The sequence below is a fragment of the Acyrthosiphon pisum genome, chromosome A2 (assembly GCF_005508785.2).
Source record: "Acyrthosiphon pisum isolate AL4f chromosome A2, pea_aphid_22Mar2018_4r6ur, whole genome shotgun sequence".
Classification (NCBI taxonomy): domain Eukaryota; kingdom Metazoa; phylum Arthropoda; class Insecta; order Hemiptera; family Aphididae; genus Acyrthosiphon; species Acyrthosiphon pisum.
Genome location: NC_042495.1, coordinates 69,801,686 through 69,821,062, shown reverse-complemented (window position 1 = coordinate 69,821,062; position 19,377 = coordinate 69,801,686). Strand labels below are relative to the sequence as shown.

Sequence of the window (19,377 nt, the reverse complement as noted above, 5' to 3'; positions counted from 1 at the left end):
TTATAAAATATAAATAATTTTAATAATACAAATTAAAATAATTAATAATATACTCTAACATATTGCACAATCCATAACCAATATATGTACACTGTACGTAAATTGTATTAATTACACTACACTCGTTAACTCGTTGAAAAATAATAAATGACAATATTCGGTGTAAGGTAATCGGTTCGGCCGTGTATGCGTATAATATTATGTAGTAAAGACGCACGCACGGTGCGCGCGCATGTGCGGATGTGCCGATTTCAATGCAAACCACTCGTCGGCAGTCGCAGTTTGAGTAGGTGATGACATTCGTGAATCGTGGATTTTAGTACTAAATCGGTTTCGGGAGCGTAGCAACAATAGTATTATCTATATTATCGATAATAATTGTTATTATTATACATTATAATATTATACCTACGCGGTGCGGGTGCGCGAGAACGAGAACTACATAGAAACGTTTTTCGGTAAAAGAGAAATATTCGAATTTTTTCGTTGTTCGAAAATCAAATCAAATAATATTGTCTTCGTTATCGCGGAACGATCGGCCACGAATCTACGACGTCCGCGAGCCTCCTCTGCTGTGACGTCACCGTAGTGTCACCGTAGTAGTACTTAATAGTAGTAGTAGTAGTAGTAGCAGTAGTAGTAATTGTATATTTTTCTACTTGTAGTCGCTAGTTTCGTTTCGGCGTTCGTCGCGCGCGTGTATCCTGTTCTAAATAGTATTATCATTATTATTGTCGTACCTATCGTTAGTATAATTTCGTTATATTATTATTTTTATATACAATAATTGTTTGTATTATTATGGTGTGTTGACCATAAAAATATAATTGTATTATAACATACCGACGGCGATATCATATCTTACACCCGCGCTGTTATCTCTTTGGATTTATGAAAAGTAGCAGCCGTTTGGTCGTCAATAACATTGTAAGTACTTACCACAGATTTCTATATTGTAGTACCTCAATATATTTCTATATAGTGTAGTATAGAAGTATGTGGTACCTACCCATGCCCCAAGGTTAATGTAAGTACTTAATAGGTACGTTTGCTATTTATATTAACCTTGTCCAAGCCCCGTGGTTTTCCTATCGACCATCATGATATACTTATCATATTATTATTATTATCATGATTATTATTTTACGTAATCCTGTATTGGCCTAATCGACTCGTCGTATTCTGGCACTCGCATATTATCGTTATTAATTATAATCATTATTCATTAGGCGGTAGGCCTTTCTTTTGACGTTTGTTGTGTTGGTTTCTGTCGTTTTCGGATTTACCTACACGTATTACTAGGTATCCTTAATAAAAAATCAAAACTAAACATAACATACATGGAAAATCAGACGCTCATTACTCGGCAAGTCGGCACTCGCTCTGTTAGTTGTATCTGCGCCCGTTATACATGAAAATTTGATGTAGTTATGACGTGATGACACTTACCTATTTGGTAATGTGTGTCCACGAAATATTAATACTATTATACCCGAGCAAACACGTAACACATTTGTGTTGAATGAAAAAATCGTGTTAATGTGATTTCATTTTTTTCCAATGTTAAATTGAAGATAACCAGCATAATATTATATTTAATCATTGATTAGGTAATGCTTAAATCCGTAATTTTCTCAATTATTGTTGGAACTAATATAATACAAAACCGGTTACATCGTTTTATATGTATACGTTTTAAAGACTTTATAAAACATAAGTTAGTACTTATTTAATTTCATAATAATATACTTTCAACCAAAGTGCCTTGTTTATTTTATAATTATATAAAATTTATTGCAACTCAGTTGATATTAAACATTTTAAAACAGGTAGATATCTAAAAAATTGCTTGGTACCTTAATATACTGCTTATAGTTTATATTGTGAAAACAAGCTATTATATTTTATATTATGTGTATTACCAATCTATGTCTAAATAATAATCTATTTCTTAACAAAAACACATTCTATGTTAGAAGGTGCTTACTTGGCAGTCACCACTTAGTTCATACTTCATACATTTGTTACCTTTAGACCGTTATAATATAGATAAGTAGGTAACTAATACATTATTACTAGGGACCGGATTTATATGCACAAAAATCCTCAAAATATGCTTCTAAAAATGCTGTAATACCTATGCTACAAAATATGCATTTATTTTTAAATATGCACTTAAAATTGAATCAAAAATATTTTATTTAAAATTATGTAAAAAATAAGTATTAATAAAGCTATAGAAAGATTTTAAAAGTATAAAAAGTAATAGTTCTTTGCCATTTAACATTCATTATCTTCATTCCATAAAATATTAGCCCACATTAATAAAAAGTGAAAACTAAGATTGAATTCATATTTTACCTTATTGCACTTAATGATCAGAAGTTGTTTAATGCAAACAAATTTTCTATATAATGTAATATATATATATAATATATTTATGTCACATATGAGTATTTCATCTCATCTTTGGCAATGAAGACCGGTCGTAATTTTATTGATATTATATGGCTGTGAATGTGAAAAACAAATATATGTGCCATAAATAATAATATGCACTATTAAACTACAAATATGCATTAGATATTCATTTAATATGTAAAAATGTTGAAATATGCAAAACACAATTAGCTTTATTTTAATAGGAATGATCTAAATTGGGGACAATTCTCATCAGAATTCAAAAAGCTTATTTCAATACATACATGCATTTGCATATAAATCCAGTCCCTAATTATTACAAATACCAAACTAATAACTTCGTTGAAAATGTGTTAAAATACTATTTTTTAATTATTTGTAGGTACATATAGGTGCTTTTAATAATTTTAATAAAATATGTATTTATATTTATATGCGAAATATAGGTAAATATTAGCAATATCACTGAAATCAATTTTAAGTAACATTGATGAATAACATTCAAAATGTATACAACACCCCACTACCCATTTGTGGATGGTTATGCTTATGAACAACAAAAAAAAAATTGTATAGGTACTTATTTAATTTACAACACCTGTCTATTTATATCTAATTATATTGTATGCTACAATAAATAATAAATTTCCTATTATTATTGTTGTAATTGTACCTAATAATAATAGAATTTGCGGTAATAATTAAAATGTATCAGGTACATAGGTAGGTGTAATTTGGTGTGCTTATCACTCTCAGTTTTGAAATTTGAATCTTCATTATTTATGCAAATTTTAGTTGAACTAACCAGATAATAACTACAATATCTTCTTATTTTATATTAATAAATTAATATTTGCAGTCGTTATTAAATACATATTTAATGGAATCGTGTGAGTGTGGGGGTGATTTGCTCATTGTGTTCATGATCACAAAACTGACAATGGAGGACATCAGCATCACCAGTTTTTACTATTGAAATTGTGCCTCTGATCAGGTAAGATCTAGAGGCTGAGGACTCAGTAACCCATCACCTAAATCCAAGTATTGCGGATATAGATTATAGGGATTGGTCACTAATGGTGTCAGTGTGTCACTGCCTGTAAAGACAAACATTAGCTAATTGAAGTCAAACAGTACTCTATAGTAGGTTATGATCGAGGTTATGATACAATATTGATAAAATACCTACTTTGTAATAGTCGACATCTAAAATTTAAAACTAATATTATTTAAACCATTAAATATATGTATATTAAATATAATAAATACATTAATATATGTATTTAATTTTGTTATGTAAGTATGATTTACTTAAATGGTTCAAAATCAATCCCTCTTTAATCCTTTACTTAAAAGTGTAAATTAAATATGTAGGACCATAAGTATTGAAATATGAATGGATCTTATCGGTCTATAAATAACTTATCTTCTATAAACCCAATATGCCCATCTTCTTTTTTTTTTGGTTTGTCGGTCACCAAGACCATTCTGTCACATATCCATTTCTCCAGCCTTCCCAAACAGCCGCTCGTGCTTTCCAATCCAGTTCTCCACATTTTTTCTTATGACATCTTCCCACCTCAATCTGGGTCTACCCGGTGGTCTTTTATTAACTGGGTTCACGTCCATAACTATCCTTATAAGTTGATTCCCATTTCCGGCTTCGCCAATTAAAGTCTTTGAAGTCTTCGGTTTCTGATTACGCTTAATATATATATTAATTTCACTGCCTATTTAAAATTGAAACCAATCATACAGCCACAAAAGTCTGTCTCCTAGTCTATTGAGTTATTAATTCTATTAGTATAATAATTAAAACTAAAATAGATGGGAATTTAAATAATTATTTAGTCAAAATATTTGATAAATTTGTTATCATTTGTTACAGTAGATATGTTGCTATAATATTATAATGTGTACCTGAAAATTGAAATACTATACAAAACCTATTACATTAATGTTAATGATTATAGTGTTAGTAAGTAAATACATGTAAATACAAATACATTATTAATTTTTAACATTCTGTTTCAATTTATACCTAGCGTTTTTACAAACCATATTTATATTTAATTGAAACAAATTTATTAATTAAGGAGGGTGATAAAATATCAATGTTATTAATATACAATATTCAAATAATTTCTTGATAAAAATCTTTAAATATTCTTAAATTAATTATCTTGCTTAGATAACCTATATTGAAATCAAATTTAAAAAACTAAATACTTCAACATAAGATCTTTTAATCTATACCTACTTTTTAATGCAAATATATTTCTAACTTCTATCGTATGTTCTATTGTATGTTATTTTTTATGTATTATATTTATTTATGTAATTTAAGGTTTTGGGTGAAATATTGTAATTAATTACTTTGATAACTTCCAAATATTATTTTGAGGATATGGTTGGTAATATTATGTACCTATGAATATATGTAGGTAACATAATAATTCCATTCTTTAAAATGTCCTCGAAATAGATTTTTGATACAATATACAAGAAACAATACACATTTACTAATGTCTTTATGTTATATTATGATTATATTAAATATATTGATATATTGTTAAAATAGGGATTAGAAATATCAAAAAGTTCATACATTAATGCTGTAGTTTTAAATTTAAATTCAGATTACACTTACAAATCAGTTTTATAATTTCTTCTACCATGTGACCGCCGATAGTCATCTGTAATTCTCAAATTGTATACGTTTGTGACCGCTAGCGCTCATAGTTGATCATTACTATTTACTACCACGTCACATGACCGCCGGTGACCATAAATGAATATGGTTTATATCATTAACTTTTCTTTGGCGCTACAATAAATCACTAAAAAAAGCGATTAATTCACTTTAAACACCAATATTTTACGGCTCACTTTACCTATAGTTAAAATTACTGACATAGGTATATAGGTTCATAGTTATATTTTTATGTTAAAAGTACCTGAAAATATTAATTTTGGACCGTTGGACTGGTGGTAACTTGTGCTAGTTTGATTTGTTGAGGGATATTTCTTGTTTCGTTGTGCTGAGTGCATTCAGTGACTGCATTTGTTTGACTCAACATGATTTAATGAACTTGATGCTCATGTTTGGTCATACGGTGTTGGTGAATAAATGTTGGATATTATTACATAATATCAAATGTGTTTAATCGTTCTATAATACTGCAATCAATTTATTATTTATAATATTATCCATCAACTTTTCAAATAAAGCGGAATATTTTTAATAACATTTTATTTTACAAATATCAAGTAGGTATTACTTTATTATAAATAAAGAGTAGTAGCCGCTTATTAGGAACACTGATAATTGATATAATAGGCCTGTCAATAGTGCTATTGAAACTTAATGTCTAAGGACAGGCCGGCCTACTATAAGTAGAAACCAATTGTCCATTAGAATCAATCGGTTGACTGTCACATTTCAACTTAGTACAAAAATGTTCCTAATAAGTAATAAGCACCTTCTACTGAATACATATTTGCAATTTATATAAGTAGAGTTAAGTGTCATAGGTACCGGTACCCCAACATTTATTGCACATTAATCCACTCATCTATTATAACACCAATAGACAATAAGCAAGAGATTATTGGCTTTTGTACTAAAAAAATGAATGTCTAATATGTTCTAAAGATTATAAACAAAATATTAAATATAGTAAAAAAATAGTAGGTAAGTAGTAAAATAAGTATTTAAAGTACCTAGGTATTTTGTCAATCTTCATAATTAATTTTTGAAGAGAAGTTGTAATTTCGATGTTGTGTACAAATTTAGTCATGACTTACCTACTGATTTATTATTGTCTTTTAAATTTTAATTGACTATGATAAAAATGTAAATACAAATCTGTGTATAGGTAGTTATCATAAAACTTACTTAAATATTAGTGATAGTAATTTATTATAAAAAAAAAATTTAATGGTGGGAGGGACATTATAAATCATAAGCATAACCATTAACAAATGTAACTAGTTTTATATTAAAACTGTAACCATGATATAAACAACATGGTATGATCGCAAAAGTCCAGATTTGGTCCAAATCGCGCAATACGTCACTTGCTTACCCGTGTTATCATATTGTCATTAAATTATTATTACTATACACTATGCTACGTTACGTGCTTACCGAAGGATCTGACCGTCAAAAAGTTATGATCATACCTTGTTTTTATATCATGACTGTAACATAGCTACAAAAATAGTTATAATTTATAAATTATGAATTATGAATGTTTTTATATAACTTTTCATTGGTGGAGGGGTTGAAACCCCCCCTCAAACTCTTCATGTTCCTGGTTAGTGAATACTGATTATTTAAATTCACAAGGTTAAATTAAAGGTCTTTTCAATTAATATTCTGTAGTCATTACTAATTAAAAATTAATTTTAATAATAAGTAGTCTAACTATATATTATATTATAGTATATATATTTTCTAGTTAATATATACTAATATATACCTACCTAAAAGCTAAAAATTTCCCATACAAATGAAATACCACTTGTTACCTAACTTAATATAATATTTTGTTTAATACATGTTTCAGTTACCAAGTTTTTGAAATTAAAAATTAAAATGGAGAATCCTGAAGGAGAGAAAATTGAATCAACTGTTGTTTCAGAAGAGCCATTGATTAGTGCTTTAGATATTGGTCTTTTGGTGGTTATTATAACAGTTGGATATTTTTGGTACATCAAAAGAGATAAAAAGTCAAGTTCTTCAGAAAAAAAACCCTATACTATTCAGTAAGTATTATCTTTATTTTTCCACACATATATGATATTTCTATGACATTTTTATACAAGTTTTATCTTAAATTATTTATATTTAAATATAATTTTTTTGTTTTCCAAGTACTCAATTGTATTATTTTGTTAGTCTTATAAGTAGTTTTAAAATTTTATATAAATTAATAATGTAATAACTGATAACAATTTTGTAGCATTATAATTTATAATGTTATATTGCAAATGCAAAAGTATAAACTTACTAAAGAAATGCAAACTGCATAGCAACCCTATATGTATGAACAATTTAATTAAATGAAGGTTGGACTATCTTATAATATGCAGTCTATCAATGAACATGATCTACCCAGTGGCGCAACTACAATTCAAATATCGGGGGTGCTACAATAATTATGTATCGCACTATCGCTCACATAGTCTTAGGTGAATTTTCTCTCCATACCCCCCAACATTACATATTACCAATATTTAGATTATAGTATTATTCACAATACCTTAATTTGAAAAAAAATTGAACATATTATTTTTTTATTTTATTAAAATTTAAAGTGTTAAACATAAATTTCCTATCAATAGTTGCAAATGTGTTCAATATTTTGTCTGGAACAATGTCATTAGCTAGGTTGAGAGATAGTCAAAGGTTGCTTTAAAAATTACTAAATGTTATATACCCTTAGTATCAGCATCCCAAATTTATTAGGGATCCATGTTGAATGAACCACCTCCTACAATTGTATACTTTATTCAGTTAACTTATTTTGGGAAAATAATAAAGCCCCAAAGGTTCGTGCAATACCTCTATAGAAAATAAAATAGCACTGGAGCGACTTATGTCGGGTTAAAGTGGTTAAAGTATAGATTCAGATATAGATTTATTATATTTTATATATATTTAATCACTAAAAATTCAATTTGAATTGTTTAGGCCATCTTCGTTGAGTTCTATTGAGCAGACCTCCAATAGTTCTTTTATAAAAAAACTTAAATCAACCGGTCGTAGTTTAGTAGTGTTCTATGGAAGTCAAACAGGGACTGCAGAAGAATTTGCTGGAAGAATAGCCAAAGAAGGGGCCAGATATAAAATGAAAGGAATGGTAGCCGATCCTGAAGAATGTGATATGGTAAATATGAGTTTAAATAATTGAGTAAATATTTAACATATGTTAGTGTTTATTAATGATAGAATAATAAATATTATTTTAATATGTGTTTATATTTTGGTATGGAAATGCATGCATTTAAAAATTATACTATAAAACTAATAATATAACATTTTTGATACTTTTTTTTTTTAAACTAGTGCAACATAATTAAACCTTTTGGTACAATTATGCCATTAATTATTTCATTTGATATATTATGTTCAAAGTTTATTATGTGTAATATTTAGTTTCAAATAATTTATCCCTAGATAATGCTGAAATTCAAATTTATTTGAACAATTAATATTGATTGTTGATAATTTGTAAAATGATTTGGTAACATGTATAAAATTGAGAGTTTCAATTGAAATAGAAGTTGAAGGTCATTTAACTACTGTGCCCATAAAATACAAGGTTTTATTTCTTTATAGTGAATCAATGTCATAGTGTACAATATTATTTTGTAATGAAAAATATATAATAGAACATTAAACATATTTTAATTATTAGGTACATTAGCTTAAAATATATTTAAATTATTAAATTAAGTAAATAATTTGGAAATAAAAATCTATAAAACATATTTTTAACTAAAGCATAAATTATTATAATTTTTTATGGAACCAGCAACAGGAAGTCATTACTAATAGTACATAGTTGTAACTGTAGGATGCCTTGAGAAACATGTATGTCCTAATATATCAGGCGATCTATTTTCATATAAAAAAAAATACTGATACACATTGTGAGTGTTTTTGAGTTTGTACTTTAAATTATTATGCGCATCCAAGTACTTTTATAATAATATATTAATACATTTTATAATTTTCCAGTTTCCTGGATTCCAAACAACACTATAAAATCTAGTATAGTATAGTAGGCATCGTTGTCCATTATTCTAATTTATGAACTAATTCAAAAGTCAAATTATGAAAAATTGCCTCATTGCCCAAAATGCATATTAATACAAATGGGGACCTACCAGGAAATTTCCGGTTTCATAGTAGGCCTATGATCTGTCTATGATCTTAATAACTAATTAAAAACAGTTAAAGTCATCTTAAAATTATAAATTTTTTTTTTTAATATGTACCTACAATATAATATTATATAATGTTGTAGCTATTATTTACAAGTTTATTTCTGGGCTATTAATATGCCCTAAGTTCTTACAAAAAATTTACTTTAGAGTTGGTACCAGCTTTTAATTCTAAAAATAATCTGGTTCCTCAGTACTCTAGCAACCTATTATCAATATAGTAGAAGATAAGTTAATCCATGCTTGTTTTTTAAAGTCAATTTTCGATATTTTAATTACTAAAATCAATAATTCAAATTCAAAAAGTAAAATATCACAAGTTTTAGAGCTAAATATTGGACGTTTAAATTAAAATATTAAAAATTGACTCCCATACAAGCCTAGATAAACATCTTCTCTTCAATTTGTATTATAGGTGTTTATACTGTAATGTCACTCAATAAGCTATATTATTGGAAATGCAAAATTAAAATTCACTAAAATTCATATTTATAATTAATGTGTAAATTGCTGCGTTACTGACATGTGCGTGCACGTGCAGATACGCTCCACTATTTATTTAATACACAGTCACTCACACTAATGATCACCTACTACACACACATTTACATAAGCATGAACACAAATAGAAAATTGCCTATATTGAACTCCTTAGAAATGGGGTCGATATGCATAACCCTTAACTACCTATTGTATTTTCTTATAAATTTTCTTTTTTTGTATATTACTAGATTTAAGTTTGTATGACATCCTCTTATTTTTACCTTTTGGGGTGTTAAATTTAAATAAATAAATAAATGATAAACTTATGTCTCGACGGTGCCAAAGTTTTTAAAATGTGATTGGGCAATTATTTCAAAACTTCATGGCCTCCATATCTTAATTATTTAATGTAGAGATACCGTATATTTACTCATAATAAAGATATGATGTAAACAAAAGCTGTGGCCCGACCTTAATATAGACTTCGGCGCCACTGCTAAGTCTTATTAGTCTAGGATTCAAAATTTGAAACAGTATAAATTATTGTAATAAATATTAATATATAATATAATTTAACAAGAAATATCGATAACAATATTCAGACAGAAAAAAGCAAAAAAACAAACATTTTTATGTGAAAATAAGTAAAATTAAGATTGTTCCATTTTAATGGAAATTAAATTATATTATTTAAAAAAAAAAGCATTTACTTTAAAATCCTAACGGTAAATGTAAATATAAATATTCATATTTGCATTTAGATTTATATTATGTATATTTTAATAATTATTATAATGGTTTTGTAACATATTTAAATATAATTAATAAAATATGTTGATATTAATTTTAACAATAATTAATATTTGTACTCGATGGTAATCCAGGTATGGTAACCTAACTATAATCTAGTATTGTAGATATTTAAATAATATATGTATTAAAACTCATTTATAATAATCATTTATCATATAATGTTATATTATAGCATCATGCAGGTACCTATTCAGTTCCGTACATTTCATATCTAAATGATTAAATAAATCCATACATTTTTTTATTTTTGATAATTTCTAATATATCTTGAAATATTTCAGCCTTGTTAAAATTATAAATTATAATTTTAAGTAACCTATAAATGTTATGAGTTATGATAATAATGGTTAAATGTTAATAATTACAATTTTCAATAATAATTATTGAAATAGTTGATTAATTATTGAAATTATTCTATTTAGATGTGTACTTGTGTTAAGGCTTTACTAAATGTTATAGATTCAAATTAGTTCTCGCACAATAAATCAAGATCCAAATTTACGAAATAATTTTGTATATTTAACTATCTATTATTCAAGTTGATTCCTGGATTATTTAAATGTGTAACTATATTAGGTACATTGTTCATTTGGATTAGTTTCTACTGGAATTAATTACTTTACAATTTTAAATCATAATATTTAATTTTAACTATTTTAATATTTTATGTGTAATGTGGTTATATTATAATCAATTTATATTATATCATAAGGAAAATGCATGATACCAAGCTATTCATTTATTATAATGTTATCTCATGTATTTTTTTCTAATTTTCATTTGATAATTGCATTTCACACAAAAAATAAACTATAAATCAAATCATTATCCTTATCTTGTAATTTTTTCAAACCATTTTACAACAAGTAAACGATTATTTAATCTTTTGTTACAAAGGTAGTATAAAAATTGAAAAGGAAAATGTCATCAACATGAACCAACCATATTATTAGGTATATTATTTAATACTAACTGAAAACCAATTCAGATGTACTCTTTGAAATAAATCAGGAACCACAGCAAACTATTTGGAATATTATTCTGAAGCAGATGCAATATTTTTTCCTCTGTTTGTTGTAACACTATCTAATTTTGAAGAGTGCTTCCAAATTGTATTTACATTTTAGATTCAGTGTGTATCAAGGAATGTATTGATTTTACAAAGATGTTTTTTTTTTTTTGATATAAACATTTTTTTCGGGCAAAAGAAATGCTCTAAAAGTTCCAAGTAGCCCATTATATTATTTTGGAAATTGAGCCTACTTTGAAAGGGCGATCATTAAATTGGCTCCCAATTTTTGGAAAATAAGAAGTTAACCCTTGAATTAGCTCTGAGAACTGTAAAATATTATTATATAATAAGGGGTCTCAATTTCTAATATTATACACGCTTTTAATTAAGACTTAAAGATACTGATATTCCACTCTATTTATGTTTAAAAATAATGTATAAAATATTTTTGAAAAATGTATACACGATAAATAGTAGTAATATGCTTCGGTCTTCAACTTTGAGGATGATTTCTGATAGCAAATTGGATCTAGTTGATACTTTTTAAAGGTCAAAATTGAAATTGACAGTATTTTATGTGTGGTGGTCTCTTGCAAATGTAAAAATATCAAAAATGGTTTTTTGCAGGTAAAAATTACTCAGGCTGTAATCCAACCACAACATAATTTTCACATTATAAAGAGAATAACATTGACTGTGCAATTTGATTTTAATCAAAAATACAAAAAAAATTTTTATTGTTTAAAATTTAATTTTTTTTGAGTTATTCAAACCTGAATAACTTTTTTTTTAGTTCTGATATCGATAAAATAATGACAACATTGAACAGTAAATGTTTTCTTTTTAGTGTGAAAATTTGGTTGCTTAGCTTGAACTACAGCCTGAGTGGTTCTTACCCGCGGAAAATAGTTTTTGGTATGTTTTACATTTGTGAGACGGAGATAACACTACGGATTTAATGTCTTCTTAAATAATTGTTAAAACAAAAAAAAAAACTAAGCAAAAATGGGAATTTTTATGTAAAAGCATTTTTTGACGAAAACAAATAATTGTATTTATTTATTGAATTGTCATCAAATGTTTTGTTAGCAATTTTTATATTAACACATTAATTACAGTAAACCTACTCATTAACGAGTTACACTCGGCTCCTACTACACAGCAGAGCAGTTACTTACTTCCTCCCCCTTTTTTTTTGAATCCATGATTTCTTTCAAATTTATTATTGCAACACACCACTCAGTAGTTAGTAACATGTACCATATCTCATGCCTAAATTTTTAGTCAAAGAATTATTTTCATTTTTAATCCTCAACATGAATTTTATTTTTACATTTAAATACAGTTTAAGATAATTATTTCTTGAAAATATATTACGTATTCAAAATTCATCTATTACTTTAAAATTAATGAATTACCTTATTAGATGTATTACTATATACAAAATGTATAAGTATTAAATGTATTTTTATTAGGCACTTAAAATAAATAATATAGACATTAGATGAAGTATTTTAATTGGTTTACCATACCGTTTAAATAAATTTATTTATTATTAAAGTTTATGGCACTGTAATAACTAATAATTTGTTGAATTTTCCTGAAAAAGTATGAGTAATTTGATTTAGCGTATAATAGAAAACTGATTTTTAAATGACACTATGTATTTACAAAACAGTACTAACTTTTAATTTGTAACCAATAAAAAATATTATTTTATTTTATGTCTTATACGATTTTTATGTTGAATCATTTGTTGAAATATTTTTGTGTTATATGACTATAAAATTCTTATCTATCTAAACTATATTATTATCAAATATAATCATATATTAATTATTACCTAGTTTAATTTTTGAAATTGTTTTAATTTATGGTTTTAGGCAGACTTGGTAGAAATGAAAGAAATACAAAAGTCATTGGCAATTTTTTGTATAGCAACATATGGTGAGGGAGACCCGACTGATAATGCTATGGATTTCTACGAATGGCTTCAAAATGGTGACGCCGACCTAGAAGGATTGAATTATGCAGTAAGTATCTTATCAAGGTAATTTCAAATTCAAATTGTTATTGTTAGGGAGAATAGTAATCTGCTGTTAGAGTTTCCTTGCTGTTACTGAATTTTATTATATTCATTCATATTTATAATTTTTACTTGATATTCTTATTCCTAACTGCCTATTTTAAATTTACCATAATAGACCTTTAGTCTAAATCTTAGACTTAATCATTTAAAAAACCGTATTTTTATTAAAATTGTTATTACTTGTCTAACTTTTATGTTACCTATATTAATGGGTATCTGAGAAGATGTCTACGTGCATTTATTAAATTCAATTTAATTCATTCCGATGTTATTGGAGGTCACCACAAAGTTATAGCCTACTTCATCCTATTTATATTTGACATTCATGAATAGTGAACAAATGTATATTTTAATCCAATCAATAATAATTTTTATTAACATACACTGATCAGGTTTCAAATAAATACAATTTATACAAACCTAATTGTAAATTAAAGTACATAAATTATAAAATACTGATTCATGAGTTTGATGCATATTATATGTTTTCCGCATGGAAAAAGCCAGCAACTTATTAAATATTATTTTTTATCATGATAACATTTAAATATTCATTTTATTTTAGTTGAACTATCTCATTTTTCTACACATAATTTCGTATTATGAATTTATAATCAACTACCGTGACATTTTTTCTATAACTTTTACTATTACTGAGCTCACATGTGTATTTAAAAACCAACTAGCATATAGATTCATAATTATTTATTTATTATTAGTTTCAAATATTTATATATACTCTGTTCAGCAAGAGAAACCTCCGGTTCTATCCCTGCGTCACCCTGCTATTGAAACCGGTTCCCCTATGGCATGGTGTTGTGCGGGGGGACCAATTTTGATCAGCTGGTTCTCTCGCTGAACAGAGTATAGATAGATTTTCTTTGATATTATTCATTGTTTAAATTATCTTCTATTTCTTACAGGTATTTGGATTGGGAAATAAGACTTACGAGCATTATAACGAAATTGCTATTTACATTGATCAACGTTTGGAAGAATTGGGTGCTACTAGAGTTCATGAAATTGGTCTAGGAGATGATGATGCCAAGTAAATATTAATATTATTTTTCATCTAAAACCATATTTAAATTTAATATAAAATATTATTTTAAAATTATACATTTCAAAGGACTTGATATTATAATTAAATGTAATATATTATGTTTATTATTATTATCAATGCCAGGATTAAAAATAAAATGCATATTATTATACTCTATTTGAGTTAGGAAATATTCTCGGTGACCATGTGTACATGGGCATATTTTCACTTCATGACAGACATAGGTAAAAACTACAGATGGTTAAACTGGTCGCCGAGTATATTTCTTAATTTGAAAAGAATATTCTTTATAAAAAAAATTAAGACACTTAGTTGATGACCAAATTCTAGCAGTGTTATGAAAAAAAAATAGTATTTAGTTCTCACTTTTAAAATTTTCTCTAACAAAACCATTTAAATTCTTGTATTAATATGTGTTTTCTTACAACCTTTCTAAGTCAACTTAACTTTTTGTTTTAATGTTATAATATTTAAATAATGAATACATATATTAATTTATATTTTAGTATTGAAGATGATTTTGTTTCTTGGAAAGAAAAATTATGGGATAGTGTTTGCTCCCATTATGGTATTGAAGAAACTGGCGAAGAAAGTAATATTAGACAATACAAATTAGTAGACTGTTCCGAAGTTTTACCAGAGCGAATATTTTCGGGTGAAATATCACGACTTAAATCTTATGAAAACCAAAGATTGTAAGTTTTATTAAATATGTTGAGTTTATTACCATAATTATGAAGACATCAAACCCGTATTTGTTGTCTTCATCTTATAATTGTACAACATAGAAAATGTACATTTAGTATGATAACATTTTGTATTGTTAACATTAATTTATATTAGAATGATTGACTTATTATCATATTTAAACTATAAAAGTTAAAATATTACCTAGATGCTACAATATAGTCATGAGAATTTTAAAATTGTAATATTTTACAGTTATAACTTACTTTAAAATTATAATATCAATAAAAGACTATGAGATGTCTAAAATTATGTTACTTTAAATTTGATGATAAGTCGATTGTGAGTGCTCGATTCACATAATATTAAAACAAACAACACAAACCGGGTTCTGCTGAATATAAATTGTCTATGATGTACATTTGTATGACAGATACAACACGTCATGGGAGTCTGGCATCCTGCTTAAGAGGATTTTATGTGTATGATTTATTAATTTGCGTGTATATATTTTCAGCCCATTTGATGTTAAGAACCCATATTTATCTAAAATATCAGTTAATCGTGAGCTCCACAAGTCAGGTGATCGCTCTTGTATGCATATTGAGTTTGATATTGATGGATCAAAGATGAGGTATGACACAGGAGATCATGTGGCTGTCTATCCCAAAAATTCTTCTGAATTAGTAGAGAAAATTGGAGAATTGTTAAATGCAGATCTAGACACTGTATTTTCATTGTTGAACACTGATGGTAATAGCTTGTAATATTTCATGTTTAATATAAATTTGTTGTTACTTAATAACTTAATTTTTGCAGAGGAATCCAGTAAAAAACATCCATTCCCTTGTCCTTGTACTTATCGAACAGCTTTAACTTATTATTTGGATATAACTTCAAATCCACGCACACATATTATGAAAGAATTAATAGAATATGCAAGTGATCCAAAGGTTTGTTTTTGTTTTATTACCATTAATTTATTTTTTATGAAATTCTATCATTTTTGTGTTTGTTTTGTATTAGGATCAAGAAAAATTAAAGCTTATGGCAAGCTCAACCCCAGAGGGCAAAAAAGAATTTCACGAATGGATATTGCGTGACAACCGTAATATTGTTCATATTTTGGAAGATTTACCGAGTGTCAAACCAGATTTGGACCATTTATGTGAACTACTCCCACGATTGCAGTGTCGTTATTATTCAATATCCTCGTCACCAAAAGTGTACCCAAAATCTATTCATATTACAGCAGTTCTAGTAGAATACACTACTCCTACTAATCGAGTCAATAAAGGTGTTGCAACTAACTTATTAGCCCAACTGAAACCAACCAATGACGAACTTCTACAACCTACTATACCTATTTATATTAGACGATCTCAATTCAGGTGAATATTTTATGTAGTTTAAATGAAAATATTTAAATATAAATTTTAAAAAAATCACATTTTATGCTTAATGTTTGCTTACAATTCTTTAAAATTATGTGTTAACTTAGGCCTTGATACAATTTATACTTATAGATTGCCCCCTAAGAGTCAAACTCCAATTATAATGATTGGTCCCGGTACAGGATTAGCACCATTCCGAGGTTTTATACAAGAAAGAGATTATGCACGTAAAGAAGGTTTGTAATTTATATTTTTAATTATATTTTCTGTAAATGTATGCATTAAAAATATATTTTAGATTCTGAGCAGAGCAAAGAGGCTAGGGGTTTTACGATGGTGTTTATTTTTTTTTTTTTATCTTGTATACAAAATTACTATCAGAAAGAATGCTCCGATTTCAGCATATAGTAACTTATCTTTTAGCAAATTGGATCAAGATAATACTTTAGATAGATCATTTTCTCAATAGTTATTTAATGCCACGGGAAAAACCACTGACAAATTACAAAAACCCACTAAAAATGGGATTTTAATATCTAATGCTTTATTTATCACCATAGAAATTAATACAAAATTATAATATTATAATATCAATTCAACTTACAGGTTATTATAAATAATAACAATATAAAATACCCAGACTGACAAACCGTCTCCGCTCAGAATCATTTTTTCTTATACAATGATATTATATCATTGAATTCAAGTTTAATACAATCCATTATACATTGACCCGATTGTAACCTACTATACAGCAGACACATACCAGATTTTTTTTTTTTAATTTTTTGTTTCCTACATAGGTAGAGAAATAGGAGAAATGGTTCTGTACTTTGGATGTCGAAAAAAGGATGAAGACTTCATTTATGAAAATGAGTTACAAGAATATGTTGCTAATGGAACCTTAACAAAGGTAAATTGAAAATTTATTTTAATATTGCTTCATTATTAACATACATTTGTTACTATAATATTTGACAAAATAATATTTAACAAATTCACTATTCACTATTTTTACAATAATTTAGCTACATTTGGCATTTTCGCGTGATCAACCTGAAAAGCAGTATGTGACACATTTGTTAGAACAAAATGCTGATGAACTGTGGAATATTATTGGTGAAAAAAATGGTCATTTATATGTTTGTGGGTATGTATCATTGCTTTAAAATGTGATATAATTTTAAATATATATGATATTAATTTTTTCAATGCTTAGTGATGCAAGGAGCATGGCAAAGGATGTGCATAGTATTATTGAAAAAGTTGTCATGGAAAAGGGTCAAATGACCAATAGTCAGGCACTCAATTATGTTAAAAAAATGGAACAACAGAAAAGATATTCTGCTGATGTGTGGAGCTGATTTGTGGCACTGTTACAAACTTTGTTTTTTATAAATGTACAATGTTGAATAATTTTTTTTAAGAAACATTTAAAGAATAATACATTCAAAAAAAAATAGTAACAACACAAAAGGAAGAGATGTTGGCTTCTTATCTATTTTAGTTATTAATTAATTTATATTGTTGTGAAAAATGTATAAAAAAAATATTACAATATTTCCGTTATAAATCAATTTTAAATTATATATGAAATGTTTTACTATTGGAAATTTTATAACTTCTATTAAAACTATTAGATATATTATTAAAATATTTTTTTTAAATCAACAAATTAGTAGTATTTTTTCCTTATAAATAGTATGCTCAATAACACCATTCAAAAGTATAATCAAAACTAAAGCAAATTGCTTATATATATTTATTTTTTGGTTTTTAATAATTATAATTATATATTATATTAGTATAATTCTCTTCTTTACTCATGAAATCCAGGAAAATATTACTAAATCAAAATACAATGTTTTTGGTATCTTTAACTATAAATGTATTCATTGTTTTTTATTATTTTTATTGAAGTAATTTGAAATAAGAACAAGTTCGGCATGTATCAATATTATATAATGGTATATAATGTGAATTAAAATAATATTAACAATGTGTTAGATTTCAGTTACACAGTTGACTCTTGATAAATTAAAACTTTCAGGTTATTTAAAATAATTGCTTGTTCCCTTAAAAATGCTATATTAATTCAAATAAAAGCAATTAATTTAATTACTTTTGGAAATTAGTAGTACAATTTTATGAAAAACTAACTTACAACGCTTGACAATTCGAAGTTAAACACTAGGCAATTGAAAGTATATTCACAAAAATGTATTTCTTATAATCTTATCGTTAATAATTTACCTAATAATAATACCTTACAATTGTGTATACATTAAACATTTAGTTTATTATTTATGATAATTATTGAATTATTAACATAGGTACAAATTTTAGAACTCAGTAATTCAAATTGTGTTTTTGCCCTCTTGATATTTAAAATTGCTTAGCAAAGTGTTAATTTTAATCACGGTAATTCAATATTTTTCATGAGTCCTATCAACTTTGAAAT

General features: G+C 26.4%; 1 protein-coding gene across 1 annotated transcript; it reads left to right on the top strand.

Annotated features, from left to right (window-relative positions):
* Positions 1-278: 278 nt before the first annotated feature.
* On the top strand, positions 279-18,591 carry LOC100160284 (NADPH--cytochrome P450 reductase). The gene is made up of 13 exons (XM_001945277.5): positions 279-927; positions 6,993-7,191; positions 8,120-8,315; positions 13,567-13,716; positions 14,696-14,820; positions 15,342-15,530; positions 16,040-16,275; positions 16,342-16,475; positions 16,549-16,913; positions 17,049-17,152; positions 17,720-17,829; positions 17,945-18,066; positions 18,136-18,591. The coding sequence occupies exons 2-13, from the start codon at positions 7,022-7,024 to the stop codon at positions 18,278-18,280; spliced, it is 2,046 nt and encodes a 681-aa protein (XP_001945312.1). The 5' UTR covers positions 279-927; positions 6,993-7,021; the 3' UTR covers positions 18,281-18,591.
* Positions 18,592-19,377: the final 786 nt, after the last annotated feature.

What these genes read in the sequence shown, in the direction of transcription:
- LOC100160284 (XM_001945277.5), top strand. Translation starts at nt 7,022, where the DNA reads ATGGAGAATCCTGAAGGAGAGAAAATTGAATCAACTGTTGTTTCAGAA. An exon ending in TAGAAGGATTGAATTATGCA is followed by an intron (nt 13,717 to 14,695) that starts GTAAGTATCTTA and finishes TATTTCTTACAG; the next exon opens with GTATTTGGATTGGGAAATAA. An exon ending in ATTAGACGATCTCAATTCAG is followed by an intron (nt 16,914 to 17,048) that starts GTGAATATTTTA and finishes TTATACTTATAG; the next exon opens with ATTGCCCCCTAAGAGTCAAA.